We start from the raw sequence: 16,647 nt of genomic DNA, 5'->3' as shown, positions 1-16,647 counted from the left end.
AGTTCAATATTATCCCTATCATACCATGCTTTTAAGATCATCCAGTACCAATAGTTATCTTACATAGCAATCATATAGTAAAAATTTTAAAATTAATAAAAACTTAACTGGAGCCAGGCACAGTGGTTCATGCCTATAATCTCAACGCTCTGGGGAGGCCCAGGTGGGAGAATTGCTTGAGGCCAGGAGTTTGAGACCAGCCTGGGCAACATAGAGATACATCATCTCTACAAAATAACTTCTAAAAAATGAGCTGGGGCTGGGCATGGTGGCTCACGCCTGTAATTCCGGCACTTTGGGTGGCCAAGGCAGGTGGATCACTTGAGGTCAAGAGTTCGAGACCAGCCTGGCCAACATGGCAAAACCCCGTCTCCATTAAAAATACAAAAATTAGCCGGGCCTGGTGGCGGGCACCTATAATCCCCGCCACTCTGGAGGCTGAGGTAGGAGAATCACTTGAACCCAGGCAGCGGAGGTCGCAGTGAGCCGAGATTGCGCCACTGCACTCCAGCCTGGGTGACAGAGTGAGATTTTGTCTCAAAAAAAAAAAAAAGAGCTGGGTGTGGTGGCATGCACCTGCAATCCCAGCTACCAGGGAAGCTGAGGCAGGAGGATTGCTTGAGCCCAGGAATTCGAGGCTGCAGTGAGCTATAATTGTACCACTGCACTCTGGCCTAGGCAACAAGTGTGACCCTGCCTCTAAAATAAATAAATACATAATAAAAAATAAAAACTTAGGCTGGATGTGGTGGCTCACACCTGAAATCCCAGCACTTTGGGAGGCCAGGGTGGGTGGATCACTTGAGGTCAGGAGTTTAAGACTAGCCTGGCCTATATGGCGAAACCTGTCTCCACAAAAAAATACAAAAATTAACTGGGCGTGGTGGTGCACGCCTATGGTCCCAGCTACTTGGGAGGCTGAGGTGAGAGGATCTCCTGAGCCTGGGAGATTGAGGCTGCAGTGAGCCAAGTTCGCATCACTGCACTCTAGCCTGGGTGACAGAGCAAGACCCTGTCTCAAAAAAATAAAAATAAGTAATAAATAGATAAATACTTAATTGGATATGTCAGAAATATTTCGAATTCTGTATAGTAAAATACACTCAACTAATGTTTAAATACCTTCTAGAACAATATAACTAGCCTTATATATCCTATGTTTACTTAACATTAAAGAAGTAACTTCAATTCCAAAATAGCACCATAAAGCAGAACTGTATACTATTATAACGGTCCATTAACTTAAGTCAAAGGAAAAAATATCAGTTGTTAATAAGGTGTTAGATGTTAAGTCTAAAAATGTATACAGCTGTGTAATATCTTCTAAAAATGTATGTTTATCCTGAAATAACAATTGTCAGGAAATAAACACTGTTAAATTATCCTGACATTATTTTTTTGGTTGGAAAAGAGAATGAATGAATATGTAAATTTATACACACAAGAGTATACTTTTATGCACCTAATCAAATGACACAATTGGGCCTCTAGAGAGACTCTGTAAGTCACAAAAAAATTTTGAGTTTCAAATCATATTCTCACAGCCATATAGAAAGTTAAAATTATTAAATTATAAAATTTAATTATATAGAAATTAATTATAAAATATAAAAATGGTAAAAAGTGAAATTCATTAATAGATTCATGAATTATTATCTTTATTTATAAACTAAGATAGTAGAAGTCCAAGTTTTATGACTGTAATTTCAAGATTCCTCCTATTCTGTAAAAGTACATGCAGAAAAACTATGATCCTGGTATGTCATTTTATTCCTCCTTTAGAACAAACTTAATTATAAAAATAGTAGAGAAAAATAAAAGCATGGGCAACATGGTAAAACCTCATCTCTACAAACAATACAAAAAACTAGCCAAGCATGGTGGCACGTGCCTGTGGTCCCAGCTACTTGGGAGGCTGAGAGGTAAAAGGACTGCTTGAGCCTGGAAGGTCAGGCTACAGTGAGCTGTGACTGCATTACTGCATACCAGGCTGGGCAACAGAGCAAGACTCAAAAAAGAAACGAAAAAAGAAATAAAAAAAAGAATTCAGTATCATCTTGAAGACAGACTTGATGAATTTTACCATCCATCTTCTTATTAAAATCAGAAAATTATAGCATTTGGAGTTAAATTTTATACCTCGTTTTTTAGCCTCAGCCACCATCTCATCGTATTCTTGTCGGTGACGTAAAGCTTCTTCCACAGATTTGGCAGGAAGATTTCTGGGAAAAAAAATTAATTAAGTCGAGACAATTTTTAAAAGATTAACTTTAAACTTACTAACTTATTTGTTTTTACACCCAGATGCAAAGAATTTCTAAACTAACCTCATTTCATACATTAAGGAAGTGAAAGGCTGAAAAGAACTGTGCATTTTAGAACAGAATCAGAATCCAGGTTGTTAATATGTGGTGTGTGTGTGTGTGTGTGTGTGTGTGTGTAGTTCTATGTCATGTGTATATAAGTTGGTATATATTTAAACATTTCAGATTTTAAAAAATAGAGATGGGGTCTCACTATGTTGCTCAGGCTAGTCTCAAACTCCTGGGTTGAAGCAATCCTCCTGACTCAGCCTCCCAAAGTGCTGGGATTACAGGTGTGAGCCACTGAGCCCAGTCCATTTCAGATTTCAGTCAATATTTTTAGGTTATTTGTTAAACTCACTTACTAGAGTTTTCTCTAGTCAACTTTTTTCAGATATAATTTTCATATAATAAAATGAATAAACATATTTTAAGAGTAGTTTGATGAGTCTTGACAAATGTATATACCTGTGCAGCTAACTAACCAATTAAGATATAGAACATTCCCATCATTCCACTAAGTTTCCTTGTGGTACCCCTCACAAAATTCCTTCTTTGATTTCTATCACTATAGATTAATTTGTTTCCTCTTCAAGAATTTTATAGACTCTTGTGTCTGGCTTTTTTTGTTTTTAATTTACATTGAAGGACTAATGTCTGGCTTCTTTTGCTCAGCACAGTTTTGAAAATCATTCATGTTGTTGTATTAGTAATGTATTCCTTTTAATTGCTGAGTAGTATTCCATTTATCCATGTGGGTGGACACTTGGATTGTTTCCAGATTGGGGCCATTATTAATGAAACTACTATAAAAATTAACATCGAGTTTTTGTGTAGACATTTGCTTTCATTTCCCTTAAACAAAAGTCTTGGGTTATATAGTAAGTGTGGATATACCTTTACAATAAACTGTCAAACTGCTTTCCACTAATTAGAGTTTTAAGACAACATTTTAACTAAAAAACTGGATCATCCATCATTTGCATACATAGTAGTCCCCCCTTATCCTTAGGAGTTATGTTCCAAGACCTCCAGTGGATGCCTGAAACCTCAGACAGTAACAAACCCTATATATACCACGTTTTTTCCTATACATACATAACTACGATAAAGTTTAATTTAATTGAGATTAAGTTAACCCAGCACAATATGTTGCCATCAATTGGAACACATTTTTGTTCATATCTTCCACCCATAAATTTAATGTCTTTTCAATCATAACTGAACACTGTGCTCTATGGTAGTAACTTTTGCAATTTAAGGTGCAACAGTAACACTAGCATAAATTTCTTTTTCATTCTTCACAATTTCATGGATAGGAAACTGATTCTTACCACAGATCTTAGCAACTTCAGCATATGATTTTTTTTTCTTATTAATTTGAGAACTTTCACCTTTTTGCTTAAAGGAGGAACTTTACAGCTTCTCTTTGGCATATTTGAATTGTCAGCACCACTACCCTTAAGCTTTGGGGGCATTACTAATAAAATAAGGGTTCTTTGAACACAAGCGCTGTGGTATCACCAACAGTCGATCTGACAACCAAGAAGGTTACTAACTGAACTACCAGGTGGGTAGTGTATATAGTGCAGATAAACTGAACTCGTGTCCCTAGCAGGATGGAGCAGGACAGTGAGATTTCATCATGCTACTCAGAATGGCACGCAATTTAAAAATTAAAAGTTATTTCTGGAATTTTCCACTTAATGTTTTCAAACCACAGCTGAGTACAGGTAACTGAAATTGCCTTAAGCAAAACCGCCAAAAAAGGGTAACTACTACACCGTATTTTGGTTTATCAAATCAATGGCTTCACAGAGTCAGTGATTTAGATATAAAAAATGCAAAAAGAAATACACTGGTATATTATCACTTATCCAAATATAATCATAATAGTGTCCAGTTTTAGGAGTCAGTCTTTTCTTTTCAACAGGCTAGTGTGGAAAAAGGTATGTGACAAATTTTCAAATTATAAATTCTACCTCCTCTTCTCAAATTAGTCAGTTGATCTGGTAGGTTGTAGGAGGGAGGAATAAAAGTTAAGACTTCTGCTTCAGGCCATAATGGAATAAAAGAAACCAGGTTTACCCTTTCCCCTTAAATCATTAGAAAATGGACACAATATATTAAACTATAGTTTCCAGACAACAGACACTGGGCAGCACAAGAAAGTGATCTTTAAGAGAAAAGAAATAAGCAAGGTAACCCTACAAGTACCTGACATTTCCAGGTCTCAGTGGTCCATCAATCCTAAGGTGAGGAGAAAGTTTACAGTTGGAGAGTCCAAGACAGCTAAAAGTTACAAACCAGAAAACCAGAAAAGAAGGGAGCGGCAGAGAGTCCTCTCAAGGTTTTGGCTGAGTACTGATCTGCGCATGTGTGTGATTAACTACGGCCAGAGAAAGAACCACCAGAGAAAAAAAAAATAGGACATTCTTAAAGTTCACACAAGACCAGCCAGAGTGGAAAGACCTCCTGATAGGTAAGAGTACTAGGTAGAGTGCTTAGAAGAATAATGCCTCAGTAGTGAGGACAAATTACTCCTAAACTAAAAGCTATTCTGGAACCACTCCAACAAAGATTAGGTCAAAAAGATCAAACCATTTCCAAAAAACTGCAAACCAGACTAAAGCCAAAAAGTATCTAAAAGAACACACAAAAAAGTCCAGCATCCACCTATGTAAACCACAATGTCTGACATTCAATAAAAACAGAGATGTGAAGCAGAAAAATATAATGCATAATGAGAAGAAAAATTAATCAACAGTCACAATATAAAAATGTCACAGATAATAGGATTATAACACAAGGATGATAAAATAGCTGTTATAAATACACTATAGGCATACCTTACTATACTGTGATTTGCTTTATTACATTTTGCAAATATTGCATTTTTTACATATTGAAGGTTTGTAGCAACCCTAATGTCAAGCAAGTCTATGGGTGCCATTTTTCTAACAATGTGCTCATTGTGTGTCTCTGTATCACATTACAGTAATTCTTGCAATATTTCTTTTTTTTTTTCTTTTGAAACAGAGTTTCACTCTTGTCACCTAGGCTGGAGTGCAAAGGCGCAATCTTGGCTCACTGTAACCTCCACCTCCCAGTTGGTTTCAAGCAATTCTCCTGCGTCAGCCTCTTAAGTAACTGGGGTTACAGGTGCCTGCCATCATGCCTGGCTACATTTTTTGGTAATTTTAGTAGAGATGGAGTTTCACCATGTTAGTCAGGCTGGTCTCAAACTCCTGACCTCAGGTGATCTGCCTGCTCCGGCCTCCCAAAGTTCTGGGATTACAGGGGTGAGCCACCGCACCCAGCCAATTCTTGCAATATTTCAAACTATTTCATTATCATTGTATCTGTTATGGTGATCTGTGATAGGTGATTTTTGTTGTTACTATTCTCATTGTTTTAGGACACCACACACAGTGCTAATATAAGATGGCAAATTTGTGTGCCAAGGCAAACATGTGTGTCTTACTGCTCCACAGACTGACCATTCCCATCTCTCTCTATCTCTTCAGGCATCCCTATTTCTTGGGATACAACATTGAAATTAGGCCAATTAATAACTCTACAATGACATCTAAGTGAAAAGAAGAGTCCCATATCTCTCAATTTAAAATCAAAAGCCAGAAATAAATGAGTAAGCTTAATGAGGAAGGCATGCCAAAAGCCAGGATAGGGGGGTGAAGAAAGATGGCAGAATAGAAGCCTGCACCAGTTGTCCACCCTGCAGGAACACCAAATTTTAACTATCTGCACACAAATAAGCACCTTCATGAGAACCACAAATCAGGTGAGCAATCACAGTACCTAGTTTTAACTTCGTATCGCTGAAAGAGGCATTGCAGAGGGTAGGAAAGACAGTCTTAAATTGCCAACAACACCCCTCCCCCAACCCCTGGCAGTGGCTTCTTGGCTAGGAGACAGAACCCATGCACTCAGGGGAGGAACAACACAGTGACTGAGGAACTTTGCATTGAACTTAATGCTGCCCTAGCACATGGAAAGCAAAATCATGCTGAACTCAGCCAGCACCTGCCCATGGAGGGAGCATTTTGAACAGCACTAGCCAGAGGGGAAGCGCCCATCCCAGCAGCTGAAACTTGAGTTTCGGCAAGCCTCGCAATCACAGGTTAAAGTGCTCTGGGATCCTAAGTGAACTTGAAAGACAGTCTAGGACACAAGGACTGCAATTCTTAGGCAGGTCCTGATGCTATGCTGGGCTTAGAGCCGGTGGACTGGGGCAGTAGATGACACAGTGAGACACCAGACAGGACATTTGGGGGAGTGCTTACGCCACTCCCCTCTCAATCCCAGGTAGTGAAGCTTGCAGCAACTAAAGTAACTCCTTTCTTCTTCCACTTGAGGAGAGGAGAAAGAAGGGTAAAGAGGACTTTGTCTTGCATCTTAGATACCAGCTCAGCCACAGTAGGATAGGGCACCAGGCAGTGGTGAGGCCCCCATCTCAGGTCCTAGCTCCTGGATGACATTTCTAGAGACACCCTAGAATAGAAGTGAACCTGCTGCCTTGAAAGAAAGAATCCAGCCCTGGCAGGATTCATCACATGCTGACTAAAGACCCCTTGGAGGCCGGGCCGGTAGCTCACACCTGTAATCCCAGCACTTTGGAAGGTGGAAGCAGGCAAATTACTTGAGGTCAGGAGTTCGAGACCAGCCTGGCCAACATGGTAAAACCCCATCTCTACCAAAAATACAAAAAATTAGCCGGGTGTGGTGGCATGTGCCTGTAAGCCCAGCTACTCGGGAGGCTGAGGCAGGAGAATTGCTTGAACCCAGGAGGCGGAGGTTGCAGTGAGCCAAGATCGCACCACTGCACTCCAGCCTGGGCTACAGTGCGAGACTGCATCTCAAAAAAAAAAAAAAAAAAAAAAAAGACCCCTTGGGCCCTGAATAACAAACAGCAATACCCAGTGGTGCAATCTCAGCTCACTGCAGCCTCCGCCTCCCATGTTGAAGCGATTCTCCTGCCTCAGTCTCCCAAGTAGCTGAGATTACAGGCACGTGCCACCATAGCCGGCTAATTTTTGTATTGTTTTAGTAGGGACAGGGTTTCACCATGTTGGCCAGGCTAGCCTGGAACTCCGGACCTCAAGTGATTCACCTGCCTCAGCCTTCCAAAGTGCTGGGATTACAGTCGTAAGCCACTGTGCCCAGCCTACTCTTAAGTAGAAAGATTAAACGATGAACCAATAAAAAATAATACCTGAAACAGCTTTTCAAGACATAGGCAGTAAAATAAGACATAAAGACTAACAACAAGTCAGCCATTATGGTGGCTCCCATCTATAATCCCAGCACTTTGGGAGGCCATGGCAGAATTGCTCATGCCCAAGAGTTCAAGATCAGCCTGGGCAACACAGCAAGACTTCATCTTTACTAAAAAAACAAAAAAAACCCAGCTGGGTATGGTGGCATGCACCTGTAGTCCCAGCTACTCGGGAGTCTGAGGTGGGTGGATCAACTGATCGCGGGAGATAGAGGCCACAGTCAGCGATGACTGTACCACTGCACTCCAGCTGGGGTGACAGAGCAAGACCTTGTCTCAAAAAAAAAAAAAAAAAAAAAAAGAGAAACAACAGAAGTTAAAAAAAAGAAACAAGAAAAAGTTTTTTTAAAAAAGTGAAACAACAAAAAAGCAGGAGGATGAGGTTGAAGTGTAAAGTTTTTATTAGTTTTCTTTTTGCTAGTTTGTTTGCTTATGCAATCAATGTTGTCATCAGTTTAAAATAATGGGTTATAAGGTAGTATTTGCAAGCCACATGGTAACCTCAAATAAAAAAAATATGACAAATAACACAAAATAAAAAGCAAGAAATTAAATCATACCACCAAAAAAAAAAATCACTTTCACTAAAAGAAAGACTGGAAGGAACGAAAGAAGAGAAGACCACATAACAAACAGAAAACAAATAACAAAATGGCAAGAGTAAGTTCTTACTTACCAATAACACTGAATGTAAATGGACTAAACTCTCCAATCAAAAAAGATAGAGTAACTGAATAGATTTAAAAAAAAAAAAAAGACCCAATGATATGATGCCTTCAAGAAACACCCTTCACCTATAAAGACATATTTAGACTGAAAAGAAAGGTAGAGAAAAAGATATTCCATGCCAATGGACACCAAAAAGGAGAAAGAGTCGCTATACTTATGTCAGACATAATAGACTTCAAGACAAAAACTATAAAAAGAGACAAAGAAGGTCATTATATAATGATAAAGGGGTCAATTCAGCAAGAGGATATGACAATTGTAAATCTATATGCACCCAACACTGGAGCACCCATGTATATAAAGCAAATATTATTAGAGCTAAAAAGAAAGATGCACCTCAATACGATAATAGTCAGAGACTTCAACACACCACTCTCAGCACTCAGCATATCTTCCAGATAGAAAATCAACAAAGAAACATTGGACTTAATTTGCTCTATAGAACAAACAGACCTAATAGAATATTAACAAAATACTTCATCCAATGGCTGAATATGCATTCTTCTCCTCAGCACATGGATCATTTTCAAGGATAGACCACATGTTGCTTCCTTAGTTAAAAACAAACCAAGTCTTAAAACATTCAAAAAAATGAGATAATATCAAGCATCTTCTCCAATCACAATGGAATAAAACTAGAAATCAATAACAAGAGGAATTTTGTAAACTATACAAACACATGCAAATTAAACAATATCCTCCTGAATGACCAGTGGGTCAATGAAGGAATTAGGAAGGAAATTTAAAAATATTTTGAAACAAATGTTAATGGAAATAAAACATACCAAAACCTACGAGATACAGCAAAAGCAACACTAAAAGGGAAATTTATAGCTATAGGTGCCTACATCAAAAAAGAAGAAAAACTTCAAATAAGCAACCTAAAAAAACCATTTTAAGGAACTAAAAAAGCTAGAGCAAACCAAATCCAAAATTAGTGAAAGAAAAGAAACCCAAAAATTAGCTGGGCATGGTGGCATGTGCCTTTAGTCCCAGCTACTCAGGAGGCTGAGGTGGGAAGATGGCCTAAGCCTAGGAGGTCAAGGCTGCAGTAAGTCATATTCATGCCAATGTACTCCAGCCTGGGTGACAAAGTGAGACCATGTTCAACAATAACAAAAAAAAAAAAAAAAAAGAAGAAGAAGAAAAAAGAAAAAGAGCACAAATAAATGAAATTGAAAGAAAACAATACAAAAGATCAACAAAACAAAAAGTTGGTTTTTTGAAAAGAAAAACAAAATTGAGAAACCTTTAGCCAGACTAAGAAAAAAAGAAGACTCAAATAAGTAAAATCAGAGATGAAAAAGGAGACATTATAACTGATACCACACAAATTCAAAGGATCGTTTGTGGTTGCTATGAGCAACTGTGTGCCGATAAATTGGAAAATCTAGAGAAAATGGATAAATTCCTAGACACATACAACCTACCAAGATTGAACCATGAAGAAATACAAAACCTGAACAGACCAATAGCAAGTCACAATGGAACAAAACATTTAATTACAGAGTTGTAATTAAAACTCTACCAGTAAAGAAAAGCCCAAGACCTGATGACTTCACTGCTGAATTCTACCAAACATTTAAAGAAGAATTGAACTGACAACAATCCTACTCAAATTACTGCAAAAAATAGAGGAGGGAATTCTTATGAACTCATTGTATGAGGCCAGTATTACCTTGATACTCAAACAAGACAAAGACACACTAAAAAAAAAAAAAAAAAAGGAAAACTACAGGCCAATATCCCTGAGAAACATGGATGCAAAAATCCTCAACAAAATACTAGCAAACTGAATTCAACAATACATTGAAAAGATAATTCATCATGACCAAGTGAGCCTTATCCCTGTAATGTAAGTATATTTCAATGTATGCACATCAATCAGTGTGATACATCACCTCAACAGAAAGACAAAAACCATATAATTTCAACTGACACTGAGAAAACATTTGATAAAACTCAACATCCCTTCATAATAAAAGCCCTAAAACACTGGGGACAGAAGGAACATACCTCAAAATAATAAAAGCCATATACAACAGACTTGCAGTATCATATTTAATGGGAAAAAACTGAAGCGTTTCTTCTAAAATCTGAACAAAACAAGGCTGCAGATTTTCACCACTGTTATTCAACATAGTATTGCAAGTCCTAGCTAGAGCAATCAGACAAGAGAAGGAAATAAAGGGTATCCAAATTGTAAAGGAAGAAATCAAATTATCCTTGCAGATGAGATAATCTTATATTTGCAAAAGTCCAAAGACTCTGCCAAAAAACTATTAAAAATGATAAACAAATTCAGTAAAGTTGCAGGATAAAAAATCAACAGACAAAAATCAGTAACATTTCTACATGCCAACACTGAACAATCTAAAAAATAAAAAAGTAATCCCATTTATAATAGCCACAAATAAAATTAAATACCTAGGAATTAACCAAAGAAGTAAAAGGTCTTCTTTTACTTAAAACAATAACAACTGTAAAAACACTGATAAAAGAAATTGAAGAGGACACCAAAAAATGGAAAAATATTCCATGTTCATGGATTGGAAGAATCAACATTGTTAAAATGTCCATAATACCCTAAGCAATCTACACATTCAATGCAAACCCTATCAAAATACCAATGATATTCTTCACAGAAATAGAAAAAACAATCCTAAAATTTATATGCAACCAAAAAAGTCCAAGAATAGCCAAAGCTATTTTGAGCAAAAAGAACAAAACTGGCCAGGCGTGGTGCCTCACGCCTGTAATCCCAGCACTTTGGGAGGCTGAGGCAGGTGGATCACCTGAGGCTGGGAGTTCGAGACCACCCTGACCAACATGGAGAAACCCCGTCTCTACTAAAAATACAAAATTAGCTGGGTGTGGTGGCCTGTAATCCCAGCTGCTGGGAGGCTGAGGCAGGAGAATCACTTGAACCCAGGAGGTAGAGGTTGCGGTGAGCCGGAGATCATGCCACTGCATTCCAGCCTGAGCAACAAGAGCGAAACTCCACCTCAAAAAAAAAAAAAAACAAAAGAAACAAAAAACAAAACTGGATAAATCACATTATCTGACTTCAAATTATACTACAGAGCTACAGTAACCAAAACAGCATGGTACTGGGATAAAAATAGACACATAAACCAATGGAACAGAACAGAGAACCCAGAAACAAATCCATATATCTACTGATAATCTGTCATTTTTGACAAAGGTGCCAAGAATATACATTTGAGAAAAAACAGTCTCTTCAATAAATGATACTGGGAAATTTGGATTATCATGTGCAGAAGAGTAAAACTAGACCCCTATCTCTCACCATGTACAAAAATCAAATCAAAATACATTAAAGACTTAACTGTAAGATCTCAAACTATGAAACTACCAGAAGAAAACACTGGGGAAACTCTCCAGGACACTGGACTGGGCAAAGATTTCTTGATTAATACCTCACAAGCACAGGCAGCCATAGCATAAATGAACAAATGAGATCACATCAAGTTAAAAATGTTTTGCACAGCAAGACAAACAAACAAACAAAAACAAAACCAATAAACAGAATGAGAGAAAATATGTGCAAACTACCTGTCTGACAAGGGATTAATATAATAACTAGAATATATAAGGAGCTCAAGCTTATATATCCACAGGGATAAAGCTAACAATCCAATTTAAAAATAGGTAAAATATTTGAATAGACATTTCTCAAAAGAAGACATACAAATGGCAAACAGCCATATTCAAAGGTGCTCAACATCACTGATCAGAGAAATGCAAATCAAAATTACAATGAAATATCATCTCAACCTAGTTAAAATGACTTTTATCAAACAGGCAATATCAAATGCTGAAGAGGACATGGGGAAAAGGGAACTGTTGTACACTGTTGGTGGTAATGGAAATTAGTACAACCACTATGGTGAACAGTTTGGAGGTTCCTAAAAAAACTAAAAATAGAGCTACCATATGATCCAGCAATCCCACTGCTAGGTATATACCCAAAAGAAAGGCAATCAGAACATCAAAGAAATATCTGCACTCCCTGTTTATTGCTGCACTATTCACAGTAGCCAAGATTTGGAAGCAACCTGTGTCCATCAACAGATGAGTGGGTAAAGAAAATGTGGTTCACGGGAGGTGGAGGCTGCAGTGAGCCAAGATCGTGCCACTGTACTCCAGCCTGGAAGACACAGTGAGACTCTGACTCAAAAAAAAAAAAAAAAAAAAAAAAAAGAATATGTGGTTCATATAGACAATGGAGTATTATTCATCCACAAAAAGGAATGAGAGCCTGTCATTTGCAACAATATGGATGGAAATGGAAATCATGATGTTAAGTAAATAGCCAGGCACAGAAAAATATCACATGTTCTCACTTATTTGTAGAGCTAAAAATTAAAACAATTGAAATCACAGAGATAGAGAGTAGAAACATGGTTACCTAAGGCTGGGAAGGACAGTAGTGGGGCAGGGAGAAAGTGGGGATGGTTAATAGATTTTAAAAAATAGAAAGAATGGGCCAGGCACCGTGGCTCATGCCTGTAATCCTAGCACTTTGGGAGGCTGAGGTGGGCGGATCACCTGAGGTCGGGAGTTCACAACCAGCCTGACCAACATGGAAAAATCCCATCTCTACTAAAAATACAAAATCAGCCAGACATGGTGGTGCCTGCCTATAATCCCAGCTACTCGGGAGGCTGAGGCAGGAGAATTGCTTGAACCTGGGAGGCAGAGATCGCAGTAAGCCATGATCGTGTCATTATACCCCAGCCTGGGCAATAAGAGCAAAACTCCGTCTCAAAAAAAAAAAAACCCAGAATGAATAAGACCTAGTATTTGATAGTACAACAAGGTGACTATAGTCAATAATAATGTAATTGTACATTTAAAAATAACCCTGTAGCCATAAAAAAGAACAAGATCATGTCCTTTGCAGGAACAAAAGCGGGAACCATTGATGGAGCCAGAGGCTATTATCTTCCACAAACTAATGCAGGAACAGAAAACCAAATACCACATGTTCTCACTCACAAGTGAGAGCTAAATGATGAGAACTTCTGAACACAAAGAAGGAACAACGGACACTGGGGTCTACTTTAAGGGTGGAGGGTGGGAGGAGGGAGAGGAGCAGAAAAGATAACGATTGGATACTGGGCTTAATTCCTGGGTGATAAAATAATCTGTACAACAAACCCCCATGACATGAGTTTACCTATGTAATAAACCTTCAGATGTACCCTGGAACCTAACATAAAATTTGGAAAACAAAAAGAAAAACGAGAAAATAAAAATAACTAAAAGATTATAATTGGATTGTTTATTACACAAAGAATAAATGCTCAAGGGGATGGACACCTCATTTACGATGATGTGATTATTATGCACTTGCATGCCTGTATCAAAGTATCTCATTTATCCCATAAATATATTTATCTACTACGTACCCACACAAAATAAAAATGAAATTAAAAAAAAAAGCCAAGATAGGCCAAAACTTGGCCTCTTCAGCCAGTTAGGCAAGTGGAGAATGTAATGGTAAAGTTCTTGAAGGAAATTAAAAGTGCTAATCAATGAACACACAAATGATAAGAAAGCAAAACAGCCTTATTGCTGAGAAAGTGTGAGTGGTCTAGATAAAAGACCAAACCAGCCACAACATTTGCATAAGCCAAAGTCCACTCCATAGCAAGGCCCTAACTCTCTTCAATTCTATGAAGGGTGAGAAGTGAAGAAGTTACAGAAGAAAAGCTGGAATCTAGCAGAGATTAGTTAATGAAGTTTAAGGAAAAAAGCTGTTTACACACATAGAAGTAAAAGATGAAGCAGCAAGTGCTGATGGGGAAGCTGCAGCAAGTTATCCAGAAGATACACTAAGATCACTCATGAAGGTGGCTACTCTAAACAACAGATTTTCAATGTAGACAAAACAGCCTTCTACTGGAAAAAGATGCCATCTAGTATTTTCTAAGCAAGACAGAAGTCAATGCCTGCTTCAAAGGACAGGCTGACTCTCTTCTTAGAGGCCAATGTAACTAGTGACTTTAAGTTGAAACCAATGCTCATGGACCATTCTGAAAATCCTAGGGCCCTTAAGAATCATTCTAAATCTACTCTACCTGTGCTCAATAAAGCCTGGATGACAGGACATGTTTACAGCACGGTTAAATGAATATTTTAAGACTATTGATGAGTCCCACTGCTCAAAAAAAAAAAAAAAAAGATTCCTTTCAAAGCAACACTGCTTATTAACGATGCACCTAGTTACCAAAGAGCTCTGATGGAGATGTACAAAAAGATGAATGTTGTTTTCATGCCTGCCATCACAACATTCATTCTGCAACCTGTGGATCAAGAAGTAATTTTGACTTTCAAGTCTTTTTTTTTTTTTTTTTTTGAGACAAGGTCTGGCTCTGTTGCCCAGGCTGGAGTGCAGTGGCGTGATCATGGCTCACTACAACCTCTGCCTCTCAGACTCAAGCAATCCTCCCACCTCCGCCTCCCAAGTAGCTGGGAATACAGTAGTGCGCCACCACACCTGGCTAATTTTATATATATATATATAAACATATATATATATATATGTTTTTTTGTAGAGACAAGGTTTTGCTGTGTTGCCCAGGCTGGTCTTGAACTGCAGTCACTGAACTGGGAAACCTAAATGCAAAGGGAATAATTGAATCCTGGGGTGGCAGGGACCAAGTGGCAGCACTCAATCATTAAAGCAAGGCGAGCAGAATTACCATAATGAACAGCAGAGTCAAAGCCGCAATCAGAATAGTATGACTTACACAGACCTATTGTGTTGGCTAGTTGATATGGTGTTGTTAGAAGTGAAAACAAGAAGCCTACTACATTCTTACTTGATCTATATAAGCAGAAAAGTGCTAGGTCAAGAGAACAAAAGTCTATCCTGAATCATGAAGACTAATGGCCCCTCAATCACTCCCCAGACTTGAGCCAGTTTACAGACCCAGAATCCTTTGAATGCGGAAGATGATGGGTCCCCTTGAGAGGACTCCAGTACACCACCAAAAATTTATACTATTAATCTTTCTCCCAGCCTTCCCCAAAGGGGCTTACAGCCTTTTACCAGGGTAACTATTCATTAGGTAAAAGAAAACAATCAGATCATTCAGGGACTACTGGATATCGGCTCTGATCTGACACTAATTGCAAGAGACCCAAAATGTTACCATAGTCCCGAGTCAAAGTAGAGGTATGCAGAGGTCAGGCGATTAGTGGAGTTTTAGCTCAAGTCTTTCTTACTGTGGGCCCAGTGGGTCCCCAAGCCCGTTCTGCGGTTAGCATAAGGTCAGCATGAAAATGAAGTTTTTTCTCAATATGGTGAAAGATATCAACCCTTGTCTTTGATGCATGGAGCCACCATACTAGCACTGAACTACTTAATTTGGGCTACTTACATACTTAAATTCTTGCATATTTAGGCTACTATTTGGGGAGTCTCTTATGTGTAGCTGAATGTAATTGCTTAATCATATACCAATAAATCAATGATGGTGCTCTAAAGGTCAAGAGCCATCACAAACTCCAACCACATTTAAAATCCATGGAGTTTAGTCCTCACATCCAGATCCATTGAATCTTATAATTCCTAGTATTGCCTACACATACTAACTACCTTAAATCTTGCAAATCGATTCTGTCCAAAGCTGCTTTCTACCTATGTCATAGCACCAACTATTAACTCCAAAATCCTAGCCTTAAGTCTCTCTTATTTCCTTTTACAAGCTATTCTGCTTGCCTCTCTGGATTTCTGCAAAAGAATAATGGATTTAACTGTTCCTAAATTTCAGAAAAAGTACTTCCTAGAATTACAAAGAATTGTGAAGATAAAAGCAATGATGGGTTCCATATAGTTCCATATAAAATAATTACAATATCCCTTTTCATTATGTTAATACTTAAAAAAAACTTTATTTACTGTAAAGAAAATAAGACCACAGGAAAAAATAGAAGCTAAATATAGTTTTCAGGTAAAGAGTGATATTGTACTCTGGGTAATATTATTTTTTTCTTTTGCTTCTACATCCCAGAGCAATACACACCTTTCTGGAATTATTAATCTTTTGAACCTGTATTCCCTTCTTTTGCTTTTCTAGTCCTTTTAACAACCTTGCAATGAATTCCTCTATTAAAGTTCCTCTGTTTGAAATTACTACATTGATTTGTTTTTCTGACTGGACTCTGAGCCCTTAAGATACAGAAAATTGCTTGATTGATAGCTGTATTTCATTTACCTTTAGAAATTTTCATTTTATCATTGGAGAAACAGCTTAATTGAAATCACATTTCCAGTTTTTTTTTTTT

General features: G+C 37.9%; 1 protein-coding gene across 5 annotated transcripts in view; it reads right to left on the bottom strand.

The window, feature by feature from the left end:
• Nucleotides 1-16,647, bottom strand: part of TBC1D12 (TBC1 domain family member 12) — a 136,283-nt gene that overhangs the window by 39,868 nt on the left and 79,768 nt on the right. For all 5 annotated transcript variants that reach the window (XM_034931130.3, XM_024930489.4, XM_055093163.2 and 2 more), the window contains one exon: nucleotides 2,140-2,222. In XM_034931130.3, coding sequence (XP_034787021.1) covers nucleotides 2,140-2,222 — 83 coding nt within the window. The remainder of the gene's footprint in view (nucleotides 1-2,139; nucleotides 2,223-16,647) is intronic.

This window comes from Pan paniscus, chromosome 8 (assembly GCF_029289425.2).
Source record: "Pan paniscus chromosome 8, NHGRI_mPanPan1-v2.0_pri, whole genome shotgun sequence".
NCBI classification, from domain to species: domain Eukaryota; kingdom Metazoa; phylum Chordata; class Mammalia; order Primates; family Hominidae; genus Pan; species Pan paniscus.
Note: the sequence above shows the minus strand (reverse complement) of the source record. Positions and strands in the feature narration are given on the sequence as shown.